This window comes from Lemur catta, chromosome 2 (assembly GCF_020740605.2).
Source record: "Lemur catta isolate mLemCat1 chromosome 2, mLemCat1.pri, whole genome shotgun sequence".
NCBI classification, from domain to species: Eukaryota; Metazoa; Chordata; class Mammalia; order Primates; family Lemuridae; genus Lemur; species Lemur catta.
Window position 1 is genome coordinate 146,009,719 of NC_059129.1, and position 15,571 is coordinate 146,025,289.

General features: G+C 54.0%; 1 protein-coding gene across 4 annotated transcripts in view; it reads left to right on the forward strand.

Annotated features, from left to right (window-relative positions):
• KIF25 (kinesin family member 25) overlaps positions 1-15,571 on the forward strand; it is a 34,607-nt gene that overhangs the window by 2,513 nt on the left and 16,523 nt on the right. For all 4 annotated transcript variants that reach the window (XM_045544731.1, XM_045544734.1, XM_045544732.1 and 1 more), the window contains 5 exons: positions 2,369-2,491; positions 4,434-4,572; positions 6,948-7,051; positions 9,934-10,022; positions 11,902-11,938. In XM_045544731.1, coding sequence (XP_045400687.1) covers positions 2,369-2,491; positions 4,434-4,572; positions 6,948-7,051; positions 9,934-10,022; positions 11,902-11,938 — 492 coding nt within the window. The remainder of the gene's footprint in view (positions 1-2,368; positions 2,492-4,433; positions 4,573-6,947; positions 7,052-9,933; positions 10,023-11,901; positions 11,939-15,571) is intronic.

The window sequence follows — 15,571 nt, forward strand, 5'->3', positions numbered from 1 at the left end:
CCCGCCAGAACTTTCCATGCAGATCTTCAGCGGAACATGCAGGGGCCCGGTGCTCGGCTGCGCTGGGCGCCTGCCTCCCTTCTGCCTGGCAGTGCGGCCAAGCAGTCGGGCGTAGACATGGCTGAGGGGTCGGGCGTAGACGTGGCTGCGGAAACCTTCCGTCTCCAGCCCGTGTGGTGGCTGTGCTGCAGCGTCAGAGCGGAGACAGGAGGTGGACGACGCTTCTGCAGCTCTGTCGCTGGGGGCAGCTGCCCAAGTGCCAGTGATTTTTCCAAGTGTCATTTAACTGAGATTTTAGAAAGTTTTTTTTTTTTTTAACATTTAAGATCGTTAGGCGTAGAGTGTGCAAAAAACCTATGGAATTTCTGCATTTGCACAGCAAGTCCTCACGGTGTCTTTCGGTCCTTACAAGGCAGACGACACTCCCGGCCCCTCCCTGTGGCCTGGCCCTCCGACCGCGCCCGCTGTGCCACGCGGCTAAGCTGCTGCTCCACTTGCAGTCAGCACCAGAGCTTTAGAACACAGGTTTTAAAACTACGTGTATGTTATTCCTTTTTCCCCCACAGAGAGTCTGACCTTTATGAGTTTAGGGTTTAATTTTGCTCCAGTTGCTTCTTTAGTTCAACAAGAAGTAGAGGAATGTCTCCGTGCTCCCTGACCCCTAGTCTGCCCGCAATCCGCGATCACACGCCCCTGGGCACCGGCCGCCCGTCTGGGGCAGCGCTGGGTGGGTGTGCGCTCGGTGGCCCCGCCGTGCCTGGAGCTTTTCTGTGGTTTCCTTTTTAACTTCCTTGCGCTTCTAAAAGTTCCCATCAGGAATGAAAACATTTTCCAGCCTCGCTCGCGGCCCCGCCCAGCTGCATATTCACGTCGTGTCCTGTACGTTCCGCCCTCAACGGGGCCAGAGCTGCCTCAGTGCCCGCGACGCCCGGCCCGGCTCCGGCTGCCCCTGTGGGACCCCAGCTCACAGCCCGGCTGTTACCGAGTCTCAGCCGGCCGTTCCCTTCTCTCTTCTGCCCTTCTTGAAAAATAAGGAGTTTCTGCTCTTGAATGGAGCATAAATCTCCTATTTTACATGGCTTCTGAGCTGTGTGTCTTAATATTTGGATACATGCTCTGGGAGGCCGAGGCGGGAGGGTCGCTCGAGGTCAGGAGTTCCAGACCAGCCTAAGCAACAGCGAGACCCACCCCCCATCTCTACTAAAAATAGAAAGAAATTAGCTGGACAACTAAAAATAGAAAAAATTAGCTGGGCATGGTGGTGCATGCCTGTAGTCCCAGCTACCTGGGAGGCTGAGGCAGGAGGATCGCTTAAGCCCAGGAGTTTGAGGTTGCTGTGAGCTAGGCTGACGCCATGGCACTCACTCTAGCCAGGGCAACAAAGTGACACTCTGTCTCAAAAAAAAAAAAAAAATTTGGATACACGATACCTTTGGTTTATTATGGAAGTAATACATTATGGTATATGTTATTGTGCTTTTACTGTTGCTGTTCTGAAGAGGAACGGTTTGCCAGCGTTCATGGCTTGTGAACGCACAGGGCAAGAGCAGGAACACCCAGCCAGCGCGCGGGGACACGGCAGAGCAGACATCCAGCTGCTCCCAGCGCTAGAAGCTCCAGAAGCTCCTGTTCAGGAGCAGCCCCCGTCCCCCCAACACCGGGCCGCCAGCCTGCACCCACCAGGCGAATCCTGCGCATTCCCTGGCGGGTCTCCTCCTCTGTCCACACTGTCCTGTCGCCCCGGCTCTCAATACGTTCTTTCCCTTCAACCCACCCACTGGCTGCAAAACACTCAGAGGATCTTTCAAAAACACAGGACTGTTTAACAAATCCTGCTGCCAAAAATCCCTCCCTGGCCGGGCGTCATCCTTAAGAAAACGCCCAGGCAGTCGCCCCGCTGACAGGCCCCGGAGCCTCTGGGCCTCTCCTCTTTGCACTCGCTGTCCCTCTGTCCCTTCCATTCTGGGACCTGCCATTCACAACCTTGGCCTTGGCTGTCTGTGCAGATGGCCCCAGGCAGTCCCCAGACGGCCCCCGACGGCCCCCAGGCCCAGGCAGCCCCTCTTCTAGACGTCCTGCCCCCTCCTCTCCACCTGGCGGTGCCCTGCAGCTGGGCCCTGGGGGGCCACCCTGGCAGTTCCTGGTGTGCCCCGTGTCCCCTCACCCCCACCTCCAGCAGCTGCCCCCACACCTGGAGTCACTTGCGAGACTGGTCCCTGCAGTAGTTCAGGTTCCACCCACTGGGCAGTGTCTTCCCTTGAGCCCCCTGGTGCGCCGTGGCGGTTAATGATGCTGTCCCCAGCCATGCATGGCTTCGTTTCAGAGTTTTAAGACTTTAAATGTCGTTTTATTCTTTTCCGTACGACAGTGTCAAGAGAGGATCGGAGAGAATCGCAGCGAGGCCACGCGCTCTCTGGCCGGTGACGGCCGGCAGCAGCCGCTGCGGAGGAGTTGGTGTCCGGCCCTAAACCAGCTCTGTCAGGGAGTTCGGGTAACGAGTCTCGTCAGAAGTCAGAGCGTCTATTTATGTAACGACGGTGTTTATGCTCAAGAACTTACAGTGACCGTTTTCTGGGGAAACTGTAAATTGTGTCAAAAGAGATCCAATTTCTGGAATCAAAAGAAGCAGTGCTACATGTTAGGTTTTCCATCACAGCTGATTGATCTAGTCTTTTTAAAAAGATTATGGAATCATGATTATTTTCATAGTCAGTTGCAGATAGTAGTCACTTAGGAGCTCTGTGTTCTAAGACTTATTAAATAGAAGACTAACCCTCAAAACACTTCGTACCGTTGGGACCCTAAGCAAAAATCAGAAGGAAAAATACGTTCGACCGTGAGATGAGTTATTTCAAATGTGAGCTATAATAGTAGTTTAATTTTATAATTCAAAGTTTGCATTTTTATTTTAATGTTAAATTGTAGAAAACTGGTTTATACGTGTCAGATTGAATAGATCTAGTGCACCATGTCATCAAACGTGAACAGCTCCTTTTAAACTAGTATTAGTAGTTTACAGTTCAGAAAAATTGTTATTCCATGTAGCATATTTGGCAATCCTCCAAGGTGAAGTGGTGGTAGGATATTTTTATAACTTTGATTAAGAACATCGTTTTACCTTTTGTTATAAACAATGTGACCAGCGTCAAAAATAGGAAGAAAACACCATTATTACAACAGTACAATAAGAACACCATCTGTAAATAGGATTAATCTGCTCTCGTGGAGATTGAGAGAGTTTTCCCCCATAAACTGCTTTTGGGCGTTTAGAATGAATTTATGTAGAATCAGTTTTTCTGTTCTCTTTCAACTGAGTAAAATTAATCCATCTTTCAATAAGCTATATCATTTTATCTGTATTCCACATAATAAAGACTTTAATTCAATTTAGTTTTGATATTTTATTAAAATGTTTCCCAAACATATAGAAGTAATCTCCATTTTATAGATAAAAAAAGACTTAACTGAAGAAAGAAATACCATCTATTTAAGTTCAGTTACGCTTTATGGTCTCGGAGGTTTGATATTAAGTACTAGATAGTGGAGCATCAGCTCTCCCATTCTGTGGACCTGTCGTCTCCTCATCCCGAAAATCCTCGCAGTAGTTTCAAGAAGGAACAAGAGCACAGCCTGGGATACGGGCTGCCTTGTTCCCAAAGCTCTAAAAACGCTCCCATTTACCGGACCTGGGCTTTTTCTATGTGCATTTACGTGGTAAGTGGCTCTCTCCGGCCTGCGTGTGCTCGTCATGACTGACCCTCCAGACGGTGGGTCTGGACAACAGATCAGGGCGTTGCTCCCCGTTTAGTGAGGGGTGACATGGAGACCCAGGGGTGTGCCAACATTGCCAGGAAGTCAACAACGGAGACAGAAAAATGTCCTGCATCTGACATTCTCCCACCGTGCAATGAGCTGTACTTCCTACGGAAATTGGTTTAATACTTGTTTTCTATTTCTCTTTTTTTAGACAAGGTCTTGCTCTGTCGCCCAGCCGGGCTAGAGTGCAGTGGTGCGATCATAGCTCACTGCAGCCTCAAACTCCTGGGCTGCAGTGATCCTCCCGCCTCAGCCTCCCAGAGGGCTAGGATTACGGCGTGAGCCACTGCGCCCGGCCAGATTTCCTATTTCTTAAATACTGTAAAGATACCAAGATATAAAATCACATTTGCTGCTTTTTAAAGTACAAATCCCAGATCTGTGGACTCAGAATTCCTGGGAGCGAGCCGGGTGTGTGTTGTCACACACATGCCACAGGTGACACTGAGGTGTCTGCTTTAAATAGATTCAGTTACTAGTACGTGAATGCACGGTTATAGTAATCCTGTGCCTGCGTTGCTGCTTTATAGGAGCTCGTAATGAATAATTATGTAATGACACTGTAATAATTAACAATACGATTAATTGCATTAATTGTGCATTTTCTTATTTTATAGAGACTTAAAGAGGACCTAAAGGAGTTTCATGCTTCTTCTCTGGTGCTTCTGAGGAGTTGCCAGGCTGAGTGTGAGGCCTGTGTTTCTGCCGTGGCCACCACGGCTGGGAGAACGAGGCTGGACGCGGAGGCTCTGCAGGGTAGGGGCACTTGGCTGACCACCAGCCAGGCCACGTTCACGGAAAACGTCTGCACTTTTAAGGCAAAAGACTGCCTAGAATCTAAGTTTCCATTTCTTTTTACTTAGCTGACGCCTAATTCAAGGGGCGAGAGTATGTGCCGTGGAACCCAGTAATGTTTATTAGGCGCCTGCTGTCTCCCAGTGGCTGCCACCCCGCCAGGAAGCTTCTGTTTTTCTTGGTTACCAAGGAGCGTGTTCCTGACCCCAGCGGTCACCGCTGGCCGGTGCTGGTCCCTGTTGAGCTTCCGTGGAAGCTGTTCCTGAAACACGGGGCCAAGTTGTCTTAGGGATTCAGTGCTTTCTTCAGTTCTGAGAATTCCGGCAGTTTGACTGCTCTCTGGTTATAATGGGTTTGTTATCTTCAACCACCGTACTTGAAACTCGTGGAAGAGGTTGCTTCATTCTGTTCAGAGAAAAACTCGAGACAAATTTAACAGAGTTTAATTAGCAAGGACTGGTTTGTGAATTGGGCAGGACCCCAGGCAGAGTAGGGTCGGTGACTCCAAGGTGTGGTGGGGGGCGTTACAGGCAGAGAAAGGAAAGAGATGGGAAAACAGAGGTGAGGCGTGGAGACAGCCGGGGGGCACAGCCCGGCACCCGCCCTGTTTGGACGCGCTGCACAGTGGCTGCGCGAGGGGCCGAGACGGGGCTGTGCGAGGGAGGCTCGTCTGTCACACGTCCCGTCGGGTGGCACTTCAGGCCAACTTGAGATATGTGAGGAGGGACCAGAGTGAACAGTTCTGCAGTTTTAAACCCTCCACCCACGTATTGCTATCCACACACGTCACCTCATTCCAGCTGCTTCATCCACTGCCCCGTGTCCCCACCACGGGCCACTTCTAAAGACAGCAGTGTGGTAAATTGGTCGTGTGGTTGTCATTCCAAAATAGGGGTATGAAAACGTTTATTCTATGCTGTTTTTTATCGGGCAACCACTATTGCATTTTAAATAACTTGAGCACCTAGGATCTCAGTTTGGTCTTTTCAGCGCAGTCGACCCCAGGGATGTGTCGGCTGCGTTCGCAGGTGTGACGTGTGGGTGCGTGTAGGGTCTTACTGGTCACCTGCCCCAGGAAAGGGGCAGTAGCGTGACGTAGTGAAAAACAGTGAACCAGGGCTGTGAGAGGTGAGGTGTGTTATAGAGAGCTCACGGGAGAAGGGGGAGCAGCCGTGGCTTCTCTCCCTGTAGGCACGTTGGTGTAGACGCCGCAGTCGGCCAAGCCCGCGGGCAGGCGCGGCTGTGCACACTCCTCTGGGGGCTCCACCGGGAAGTGGCGTCCGCGCACCGTTTGTGGCTGGAGGTCGTGTTCCGGGGCTCCGGGGGCCCTGGTCAACCAGCCCCTCCTCTGGGGTCCGACTCCCGTCACGATGAGTCTCAGACTCCGTGTGACAGGCAGGCGGCTCACTCCGCAGCTCTGACGAGGGGGGAGCGGGCGCAGGCCGGTGGCGGGGTCAGGCACGGTCAGGGTCAGAGACCAGTGGGCCGGGAGGGTCTCTGTGTGAGACATTCTCGGAGTCTGGGGGTCCTTCCACTCCCTTACACCTGCTCTCAGTCTGGCTGTTACCAGGCGTTTCTTCCGTAAAGGGACTTTAGTTATTCTCACAAGCGTGAGCTTTGCTTTGAGCTTCGTGACAGTTGCATCAGTGCTGAGGTGGCCTTGTCTCCTGGGAATCCGTGGGCCGGGGTAGACGTCCCTGGGTGGCTTGCACCGTCCTGCTAAGTGACTCGTGGTGTCGGCCCCGCGAGACGCTTGAGTGGGTCTGCCAGGAATCCTACAGCCAGGACGCGTCCCCCAACGCTGCGCTGGCCCTCACTGCTGTGGCCGCGCAGCCTCCAGGGCGAGGGCAGATCTGGGCTCCCAGGTGTCCCGGCTGGGCTGGCCCACACGCGGGCCCGTGTGCTCCACGCACACTCACAGGTGCCGCCTTCCTGGCTGACGGGCGCAGAGGTGGAAGCCCAGGGTGGCCCCGACCACGGGCAGAACCGGAGGCCAGACCTGGCTTCTCCCACACCCAGCTCTCCCCACACCCAGGGAGCTCTGCGGAAACCTCCGGTACTCTGAGCTGCCGCACAGGTGACTGGACAGTGTCCACTGCCTGGGTGACCTTTCGCCCACAGGGCTGTCCAGCCGGGTCTCCCGCAGGGCTGCAGGCGTCATTAGCCGCCGCGGGGCAGAGCACCCAGCACCTGCAGCGGCAAAGCGCGCTCGCCGCAGCCCACAGCCAGCCCTCGCTGGCTCCGTTGTGGCTTTAATGTCCTCTGTGCTTAGAGAAAAGAATGGGTCTCTGCTCCTGTGAATCTCACCGTAACCTGGGGTAAAACTGTCCCTTCAGCGTGTCAGGCCACGGCAGCCCGTCTGGAGCAGTCCCTGCAGGAGAGCAGAGCGCGCTACCGAGCGGAGAGGCAGAGAAGGAGGCTCCTCCACAACACGCTGGTGGTGAGCGCCGCGGGGTCAGCCGCCTGGGGTGCCCACGCGGGGGGTCAGGAAGGACCTAAGCAGGGACATCGAGGGACACCTACGTGAAACCGGACAGCAAGGGCAGGGACGCACGGGGGCCGGAGGGACACCTGGCGGAGGGTGGCGGTGCCCAGGGAGGAGCGGGAGGGTAGAGCGGGATGGGGCGTCCCTGTGCCCAGCGCTCCTGGCAGGCTGCAGTGTGAGGGCAGCGGCCCAGCCTGTTCCTGCTTGGCAAGGTCGCTGGCTGCTCCGTGGGAGGCACGAGGGGGACAGGGAATTGCTGCAGTGTCACCAGGTGCCGGTGGCCGTGGCAGGGGCAAGGCGCGCTCAGACCAGGGGCAGGTCGTGCTGAGGGGGAGGAAGGAGGTGCCGAGGTCGGGGCGAGCCGGGCCGGCCCCTCCCTGCCTGCGTGTCCTCCAGCCCGTTGGCCACGTGCCGAGGGTCTCTAACCTCCCTTCCCAGGAGGTACGAGATGGAAGAGCCCGTGACATTTAGAGTTTTAAATTGAAAATTTAGAAAATAAAGTTAAGACTCATGTTTCCATTCACCAACACGAGGCTGCCAAAAGTGACGATTTATTGGAGGACACTTGCCTCTGTGAGGTTTGATGTTGGTGGCCCTGCTGTGCCCAGAGGCCCGGGAGTCGCTCCTTAGTGTCGGCCACGGGTGAGAGTAACTCTGAGTTCCAGCACGTCTACTCGTGTGGTTCAGCACACACTGCTGCAAGAGAACGTTTACTGAGTGCTCGCTGTGTACCAGGCACTTTTAAACCGTTTCGGGACGTGTCACCATGTGATCCTCACGATTGCACGGCTGCTGTGAGGACCAGGCGAGCTGATCATGCAGTGAAGTTCCCAGCAGCCGCAGCCTGTTCATCTCGCGTCTGAAAGGGCGAAATGAACCTCGCCAGATGGAGGGAAATCCCGCAGGGACCGTGGGTGCTGGGAGACAAGAGCTCTGGTGACGTCGGTCTCCTGACCCCAGCCGGTCTCGTCGCGCGGCCCATGGAGAACGTGCGAACGGTGTCACTGTCCTCGAGTCTGTGCAAACAACAGGACCAGGAGCCTGAGAGCTGTGACCCGCTGGGCCCAGTCGCCAGGTTTCCAAGGGTGGGAAGAGCTGGGGGCACAACCAGTCGAATACACCCCACCTGCCGTAGTCGAAGACAAGGTTTTAGGCTGGACGGTAGACGTTTCCAGGCACTTAAACCAGCAGGAGTTTGTCAGAATCAGACTGTTCTCACGTCCTTTTCAGGTGTTAAGTCAAGGCAATGTGGTAGGCTCCGCAACTGGTCCCCAGCCAGGCATGGGAAATGTTTATGGACAAAATGTCAGAACAAGAGCTGGCGGCCGGCTGTCCTTGGGAGCCGCCCGCAGTTCACTGGGTGGAGCGGGAGGAGGGGCGCGGCCGGGGGTCAGTGCTCCAGGCACGGACTCCAGGGAGGACCCTGCCCGGACCCCTCAGACCCTGCCTCTCCTGGGTGCCTGGCTGGAGAGGAGAAAGGCGTGCTTGCCGTGCGAGGATGGCACCATGTGAAAGGCCAGGCACTGGGAACTGGTGGTGTTAGCTGCAGTTTCCCTCTTGCCAACCTGCCACCGTCACCTGAAGGACAGGCCCGGTCTCGGGTCCCGTGCCCTGGCCCCCAGGCTTCTCTGCCCCCTGGTTGATGCCAGGTGCGGAGGGGTGACAGCCACCCTTTCTGCGGGTGCAATAACCCGCTGGTGTCCTGACATCACCCTCTCCCCTCCTGTCTCCCGCTCCACCCTGCCAGCCCCCCCCACCCAGGCCTTCCTTCTGCAGGGACCCAGCGCTGCTTCGCACCCCCGGCCCAGCCTGTCCCCACGGGCCCTGGGTCTGGCTTGGTGTTGTAGGCGTTTGGCAGACTTGTGTCTACGCTCCCTGGCTTTCCCGAGTGCGTGTCCTCAGTCTGAGGGCCTGGCAGGAATGCGGCTCCCTTAGGGCCGGGGCCGGAACTCCCTGGGTACGAGACCCCTGGTCACCGACAGCCCGTGGTTTTAGTTGCTAGTCCAGGCTCCGTGTAGGTCATCGAGGCAGAGCAGCCAGGCACGTGAGCGGTTTGCAGGGCCGCGCTGACACAAGGACAGGAAGCAGCACATGTCACTCAACTCTGTGCTGTCACCACGCTCGGAGACCTGCTGCTCCTTCTGGACACAGCACCCAAGAGGGATGGAGACAGGCTTGATGGATCGCGGTCAGGGCAGTGCTGGGCCTGGCCGTGGGCAGTGAGCGTGGCACCCGCGTCTGCAGTTCCAAGTGTCACGGGGAAGTGGCCTGGGGTCATAAAAGGACCAATGAGTGAGGTTCCTCAGCACAGCAGCAGAGAGAGTTTCGCAGTACTGCATCAAAGCTCACCCTGAACTAGCAAATCCTCCTGGTTAGAGGTTAACACGTCTGAGCCCAGCCTGCAGGAAATGTAACCGCTGCGCGTATTCGTAAAACAGTCTAAATGTGGACGTGTTGGCTCCTCCCCCCACGCAGGCACAGTGGGCTTGTGCGAGGGACGGTGACAGCTCACTCATGTATAAGGGTAACGGCTAACAAGCACAAGTGCTGAGTTTCCAGAATCCTCCGCATTGCCTGAAAGATTAGCCCGGGGCAGCCCTGGAAGGCATCTTTCCTGATGCTTGCTGCCCAGTGATAACCATTTGCCGAGAAAACACATTTGTTGAGTATGAATCAAAAAAGCTCAAAGTGGGACTCCGTACTCCAAGGGCTTTCCCAAGGGCCAGGTGTGTTGCCATCTCGGGCCACGGCCTGGGCAGCGCCCTCAGGACGTGCTCTTTGGCGTGGGTCGGCCGCCCGCCGTGCTCCGCGCTGACGTCAAACCCTCTTTGCCGCAGGAACTGCGCGGAAACCTGCGGGTGCACTGTCGGATTCGCCCTTTGCTGCCTCTGGATAACGAATCCGGTGACGCGGTTTCCCAGAGCAGGTAGTTGCTTTTGCGCCATGTGCGTGTGTGTGTGCACGTGTGTGTGCATGCGTGTGTGCATGTGTGTGCACATGTGTGCATGTGTGTGTGCATGTGTGTGCACACGCACGTGTGTGCGTGTGTGCATGCATGTGTGTGCATGTGTGTGCATGTGTGTGCATGTGTGTGTGCATGTGTGCAAGTGTGTGCATGTGTATGTGTGTGTGCGTGTGTGCATGCGCACATGTGTGCATGTGTGTACGTGTGTGCACATGTGTGCATGTGTGTGCATGTGTGTGCATGCATGTGCGTGCACGTGTGTATGTATGTATGTGTGTGCATGTGTGTGCATGTGTGCATGTGTGTGTGCATGTGTGTGTGCATGTGTGTGTGAAGGAAGCACATGGCAGCGTCGCTGCCACCTGGGGTCGGCTTCTCAGCGCTTGGCCTCTGGGGCATCCATCCCACAGGCCACGTGCTCGTGGCCCTTCCCTTGTGTCCCTGTGTCAGAGGGGCACCGTCTTTATTGTCCCCAGAGTTCCCGCGAAGCCGTCTGCAGTTCCTGTACCCCAGTGTTTCCTTGGAGACTGTGCTCAGGATGACTCTGACTCCTCCCTGGGAAACAATCCCCGCGCTGGGCACTGCCCCTGCCTCCCGGCCAGCGCAGGGCCCTCCCGCCGTGCGCCCTCCCCGTGACCCGGCCCCGCTCAGCTCTGCTGTAAGGGCCCTTGATCAGTCCTATAGTGTGAAGCAATTTGTATTTTTTTTACAGTAATTGAAATGTTTTCTTTTCAAAGTTTAAGACTTTGATTCTGCTGGGGTAGCACTCAATGTGCGTCCTTGGCTGGCACCAGTTGTCATTTGTCAGAGGACCGAGAGAGGCCTCAGGTTTCAGATTATATAAGTGCTGGTTCAGCATCCCCAACCCGAAAATCTGAACTTCGAGATGCTCCAATGAGCATGTCCTGTGAGTGCCACGTGGGCGCTCAGCAAGTTTCAGAGTCTGGATTTCCGGATGAGGGATACTCAGCCTGTAGTCAGAAGTCCTAAAATGTGATGAGCTTTCCAAAATTGCTTTTTAAATGGCTTTACATATAGCCTTTGTCTCATTATCAATCTACTTCTGAGCCGCCCCATAAGGTGGCCAACTGCCACAAGAGGCTAATGCATTTACATGAACGCAAATTAAATAAAATGAGGAATTCAGTCTCTCCGTGGCACTGGCCTCACTTCGGTGTCTCTGGGCAGCTGAGGACAGAATGTTCCACCCTGGCGACGGTGCCGCCCCGGCTGTGCGGATCCCCAGGGCTGCCCAGGAGGCTCATGCACTTTGGTTTTCCCCTTATGCTGTTCACACCCATTCACTTTTTATTCGTAAACGTTGCATTTTTTGACTCCATGGTTGCTCCCAGGTGCCTAAGTCCCCGAGGCTCAGACCTTGTCTCGAGCCGTCTTCCGTGTCAGCCCCGCGCTCAGCCAAGGCTGTGGGTGCAGGGGACCCTGGAGCGCGGATCCTGGGGACACCAGTGGTCCCAATGAGCCTGTGACGGGCAGCATGGAATGGGAGCTGAAGAGCAGAGGCTTTAGAGAAAAGTTTCAGGAGAAAGTACAAGGGGCGGGGAGAGACAAAAATGAGGAATAAAGAGCAAAGGAAAATAAGAAGGGTAAGGGCGGAAGGGCGGTGGCTGGACGTTTACAGGATGGAAGGAGAGACGCATCCGTGGGGGTGGGACAGCGAGGGGAGCCAGGACAATCCCACGGTCGGGGCTGGGACTGGCGGGAGGGGCGCAAGCAGGCAGGACGGCAGAGGGAGCCCGGCGCGTTTCAGAGTTGGGGTGCGGGGAATTCCAGCAGCAATGTCCTCGTGATGCATATTTTAAATGTTGTTTTATTCCCTCAGCGCCGTCTCTGCAGAAGTGGTTCGTGCAGTTGATGATGTGAGTACAGTTTCCTAACAAACGGATCTGAATTCTCTCCTAAAGGGAAGCTTTCTGCCGGGCGGTTCTGTGTTCCCCGGACTCCCCACCACGGAGAGTGATTCCGAGATGGAGAGAATATGCAATAATGTCCTTCTCTATTTTAGACTTAATGAACAAGGATTGTTTTTTGTTTCTCGAGTTCTATCGGAAGCTGACATTAATTAAGCCTTCGATGCACTTTTCTCGCGTGAAGCCGCTCCTGGTTGGTAGGTCTGTGTGAGGAGGTTCCTTCACTTTCATTAATTTTCTAGCCCCAAAGATCCATCAGTGCACAGATGAGTAAGTTCTAAAATTTAGGGCATGAAGAAAAGAGGTACAGATGTAAAATCCGTGACGGTAAGTGTGACCTTTGCAATTCTAGACTTGAAGTGGACAGGATTAAGGTCACGGTGATTATGTTTGTTACAAACCCTCATCAGTTGAAGACGTGACTGCAGTATTTACAGACAAGGTGATACGTGCTCTAGTTTTGACCCTCAGCTGTGACAAGGGAAGGGAGGCAGGATGTGCTAGGAAACCCGCGAGTCAAGATCAGCCGAAACGTCCGGTGCAGGTGGTGACAGCTGAGGACGCACGGCCTTCCCTGCTCCGTCCCTGAGTGTCAGGAAGTCGCCAGGAACAACAGCAGAGAAATACGCTGGGCTTGTGCCTCAGTCTCGATTATTATGACAACCACAAAACAAAGTTAGAAAACATGAAATGCTAAACACTCAACTAATGTTCATGATTTTGAATGTAACACGGGACTCTCAGGTCATGCAGGTTACAGGGTTTTCAACATTTTGAACGTCTCTGTGAGGTGCTGGTCACTGTCCACATCACTCGCTGTGTCACGGGCCTGTCCTCTGAATCAGTCCTCTCACGGTCACAGTGGCAGCTTCAGCAGCTCTTTGTAAAGTAGTTTTAGTTATCAGATTGGTGGCCTTACTTTTTCACAAAGAGACCAAGGAAATTGTTATAGCTGTATTAAAAGATTCCTTTGACAGAGTTTCAGGAAATAAACGCTTTAAAAATTCCTTGTTTTTAAGTATTTTTTGTTACATAACTTGATGCATTGTTCGTTGCCTCGACCACCAGTCTGACCGCGTCAGGCACAGGAGGTGGATGAAGTCCCAGCCTGAGAACCGGGGTGCAGAGGGCCCGGGACCCTCTCTCAGCGGGGAGCCGAGCACCCAGCGGGGCCTTCCCAGCCTGTGTGTCTGCGAGTCCCGGCCCCGGCCTGGTGGAGACTCATTTTTATTATCATTGTTATTCTTCATCATCGTCATCTTTGTCACTTTATGTGTCCGCATGGCTGGCAGTCCCCGCTGGTTCCTGCAGAATTCCACCGAGTCTTCAAATTCAAAGGTTTGGGGTTTTCATATCTTACCCATTGAAATACAGTAAGATTTCTTTTGGCTGGGGCATTTCGAATTATGTTTTTTAAAATCAGTAGAATCCAAGTTGTTTTTTCATTTAACAGACCTGCTTGTGAAAGGGCTTCATACCACTGAATCCGCTGAAACAGCAAGGATCCGTTCTGTGACCTTGTCACTCTTGGCTGCTACGCGATGTTTTTATTTCCAAAAGCCTAAAGAGAGTTTGAGTTTGAATTGGACGGGAAACACGGCATTCCATTTCAGTTTGCAATCCAATTCAACGTTCAGGAGTCTTGGGTTCAGCCTGTAAGTAAAATCAGCCTCAGAAGGAGGAGCTGGCTACTGCCCCCGGTCTTGGTGACTGTTTTAAGCGTTTTTATTTGCATTTTTCATTTAGTTTACATTGACCTGTGTGCCGATCAGATACGGGAGAGCAGGATCCTGGCTTTGCGTCGCGTTCCCGCTGATCTGCCTGCCGTGGCCCAGGCTTCTCCCTTGGTGCTGAGTTTGACGATTACCGACTTGAATTTCCGAGTGTAGCCAGCAGGGCCTAATGGTCGAATGACACTTATTTAAATATCTGCAGTTGACCTGGAAAACACGTTTCTGGAGTGGTCAACAGGAGCGATGGATTTGGCACACCTGAGGCAAAGTTCTTTGCTCTGCGTCCGTGTGGTCCTTGACAAACTGCTTGTTCCCATTAACTCGGGCTCACCTGCCCTCGGGCGGCCACAGCCAGGAGCCCGGGCATCCGCGACATCGCTGCCACCAGCGCGGCTTACATGGAGTGCCCGGCGTGCGTTCAGTCCCGCCCGCGAATCCTGTGTGTCTGCCTCTGCCGAGAGCCCTCAGCTCTACTGGCGCAGGGCGCGGCCGCCGTGTGGACTAAAGGCAGACGGCCCCTCCAGATGTCTTCTCTGGGGTCACACCCCCCACACCCTGCTCCCTGTTGGACGTCTGGGCGCGGATCGAGCGTTTCTCAAACGTGAAACGTCCAAATCGGAGTTCTCGATTTTCTCTTTAGATGGCTCTTCCTGTTTTCCCAACTCAGCGAGTGGCAACGGCACCTGCCTGGTCTCTGACCCCTTGGTGATCCTTCCCCAGGATCCTTCCCCAGGATCCTTCCCAGCGCTGTGGATCCTGCGGTGAGGACCCTTCCTGGCCCGTCCGGCTGCTCCGTCTCCCTCCCCGGGGGCCACTCGTCCCCAGGGCTGCTCTGTCTTGTTCCTCCTGTGGACTCGGGGCAGGTCTGGTGGGGCCGTTTCTCGACACGCATCTGTCACCTGAGTGGACACAATAGGGAATCCTGGGCTCCTAGCCGGCTGCTCCGGCGGTCCTGTCCCTGCAGCGGCAGACGGCGTGCCAGCCTGCAGACCTGCGTTCTGGGCTAAGAGGTGACACAACAGCTTCTCCAGGCTGCTGAAATGTGTTCTTCCCAGCCCGAAAACTCTGGGTCTAACTGTTTTAGGATCAAGGTTTAGTTTCACAAATATGAGCCAATTTCAAAGAATTGAAAATTCTCATAATAGCAAGTTTTATTTTGATAGACTTATGGTCAGAGGAAGGTTTGGATTTTTTTTCTTTTTTAGGAGTTATGAGGATTGAAGGAAGAAACTATCTTTGGGTTCCCATCATTTACTTCAGACTAATTCTTTATATTTTATTCTTTTGTTCTGCCAGTCAGTCATTTCACATCATGAAACCTGGGGAATGGAAGGGATTTGTCCCCCTCCCCTGGCTCCGGGAAAAGACACCTCTGTTCTTTCAGAGGAGACATTCGTCACGGCCGCGCGTCACGTGTGACACACTGTGCACACATAGTGGGGCTGCGCTTGTATGAAGCTCTTTTGGAAAATGGTCCCTTTTGCGTAGTGCCTCTAGCAGTACATTGCTTTTATGGCAAAAGTTCCTAATATTTTCTTCTTTCGTGAGTATTCAATTTAATCTAAATGATAGAACCAGAGACTCAAGGCACCAGGAGCCACGTGAGAACATTGATTAGTAACACACACAAAATCAACAATTAGATTCTTCCAGCCTCTCTTTTAAAAAAAAGGAAATGGACACTTGTCCTCTGAGTCCTCCTTAGACGAGCAGTAAACGGTGTCACTTAGGGCTGCCGTGTTCGGAGTGCTCGCAAAGACAGTGCGTTGTGCACGTGCGTGCGTGGCGCGCCTGGAGTTCCCTGTCCCTGTCATCACTGGCGCGACACCAGACGCCTTGTCCCCAAGTC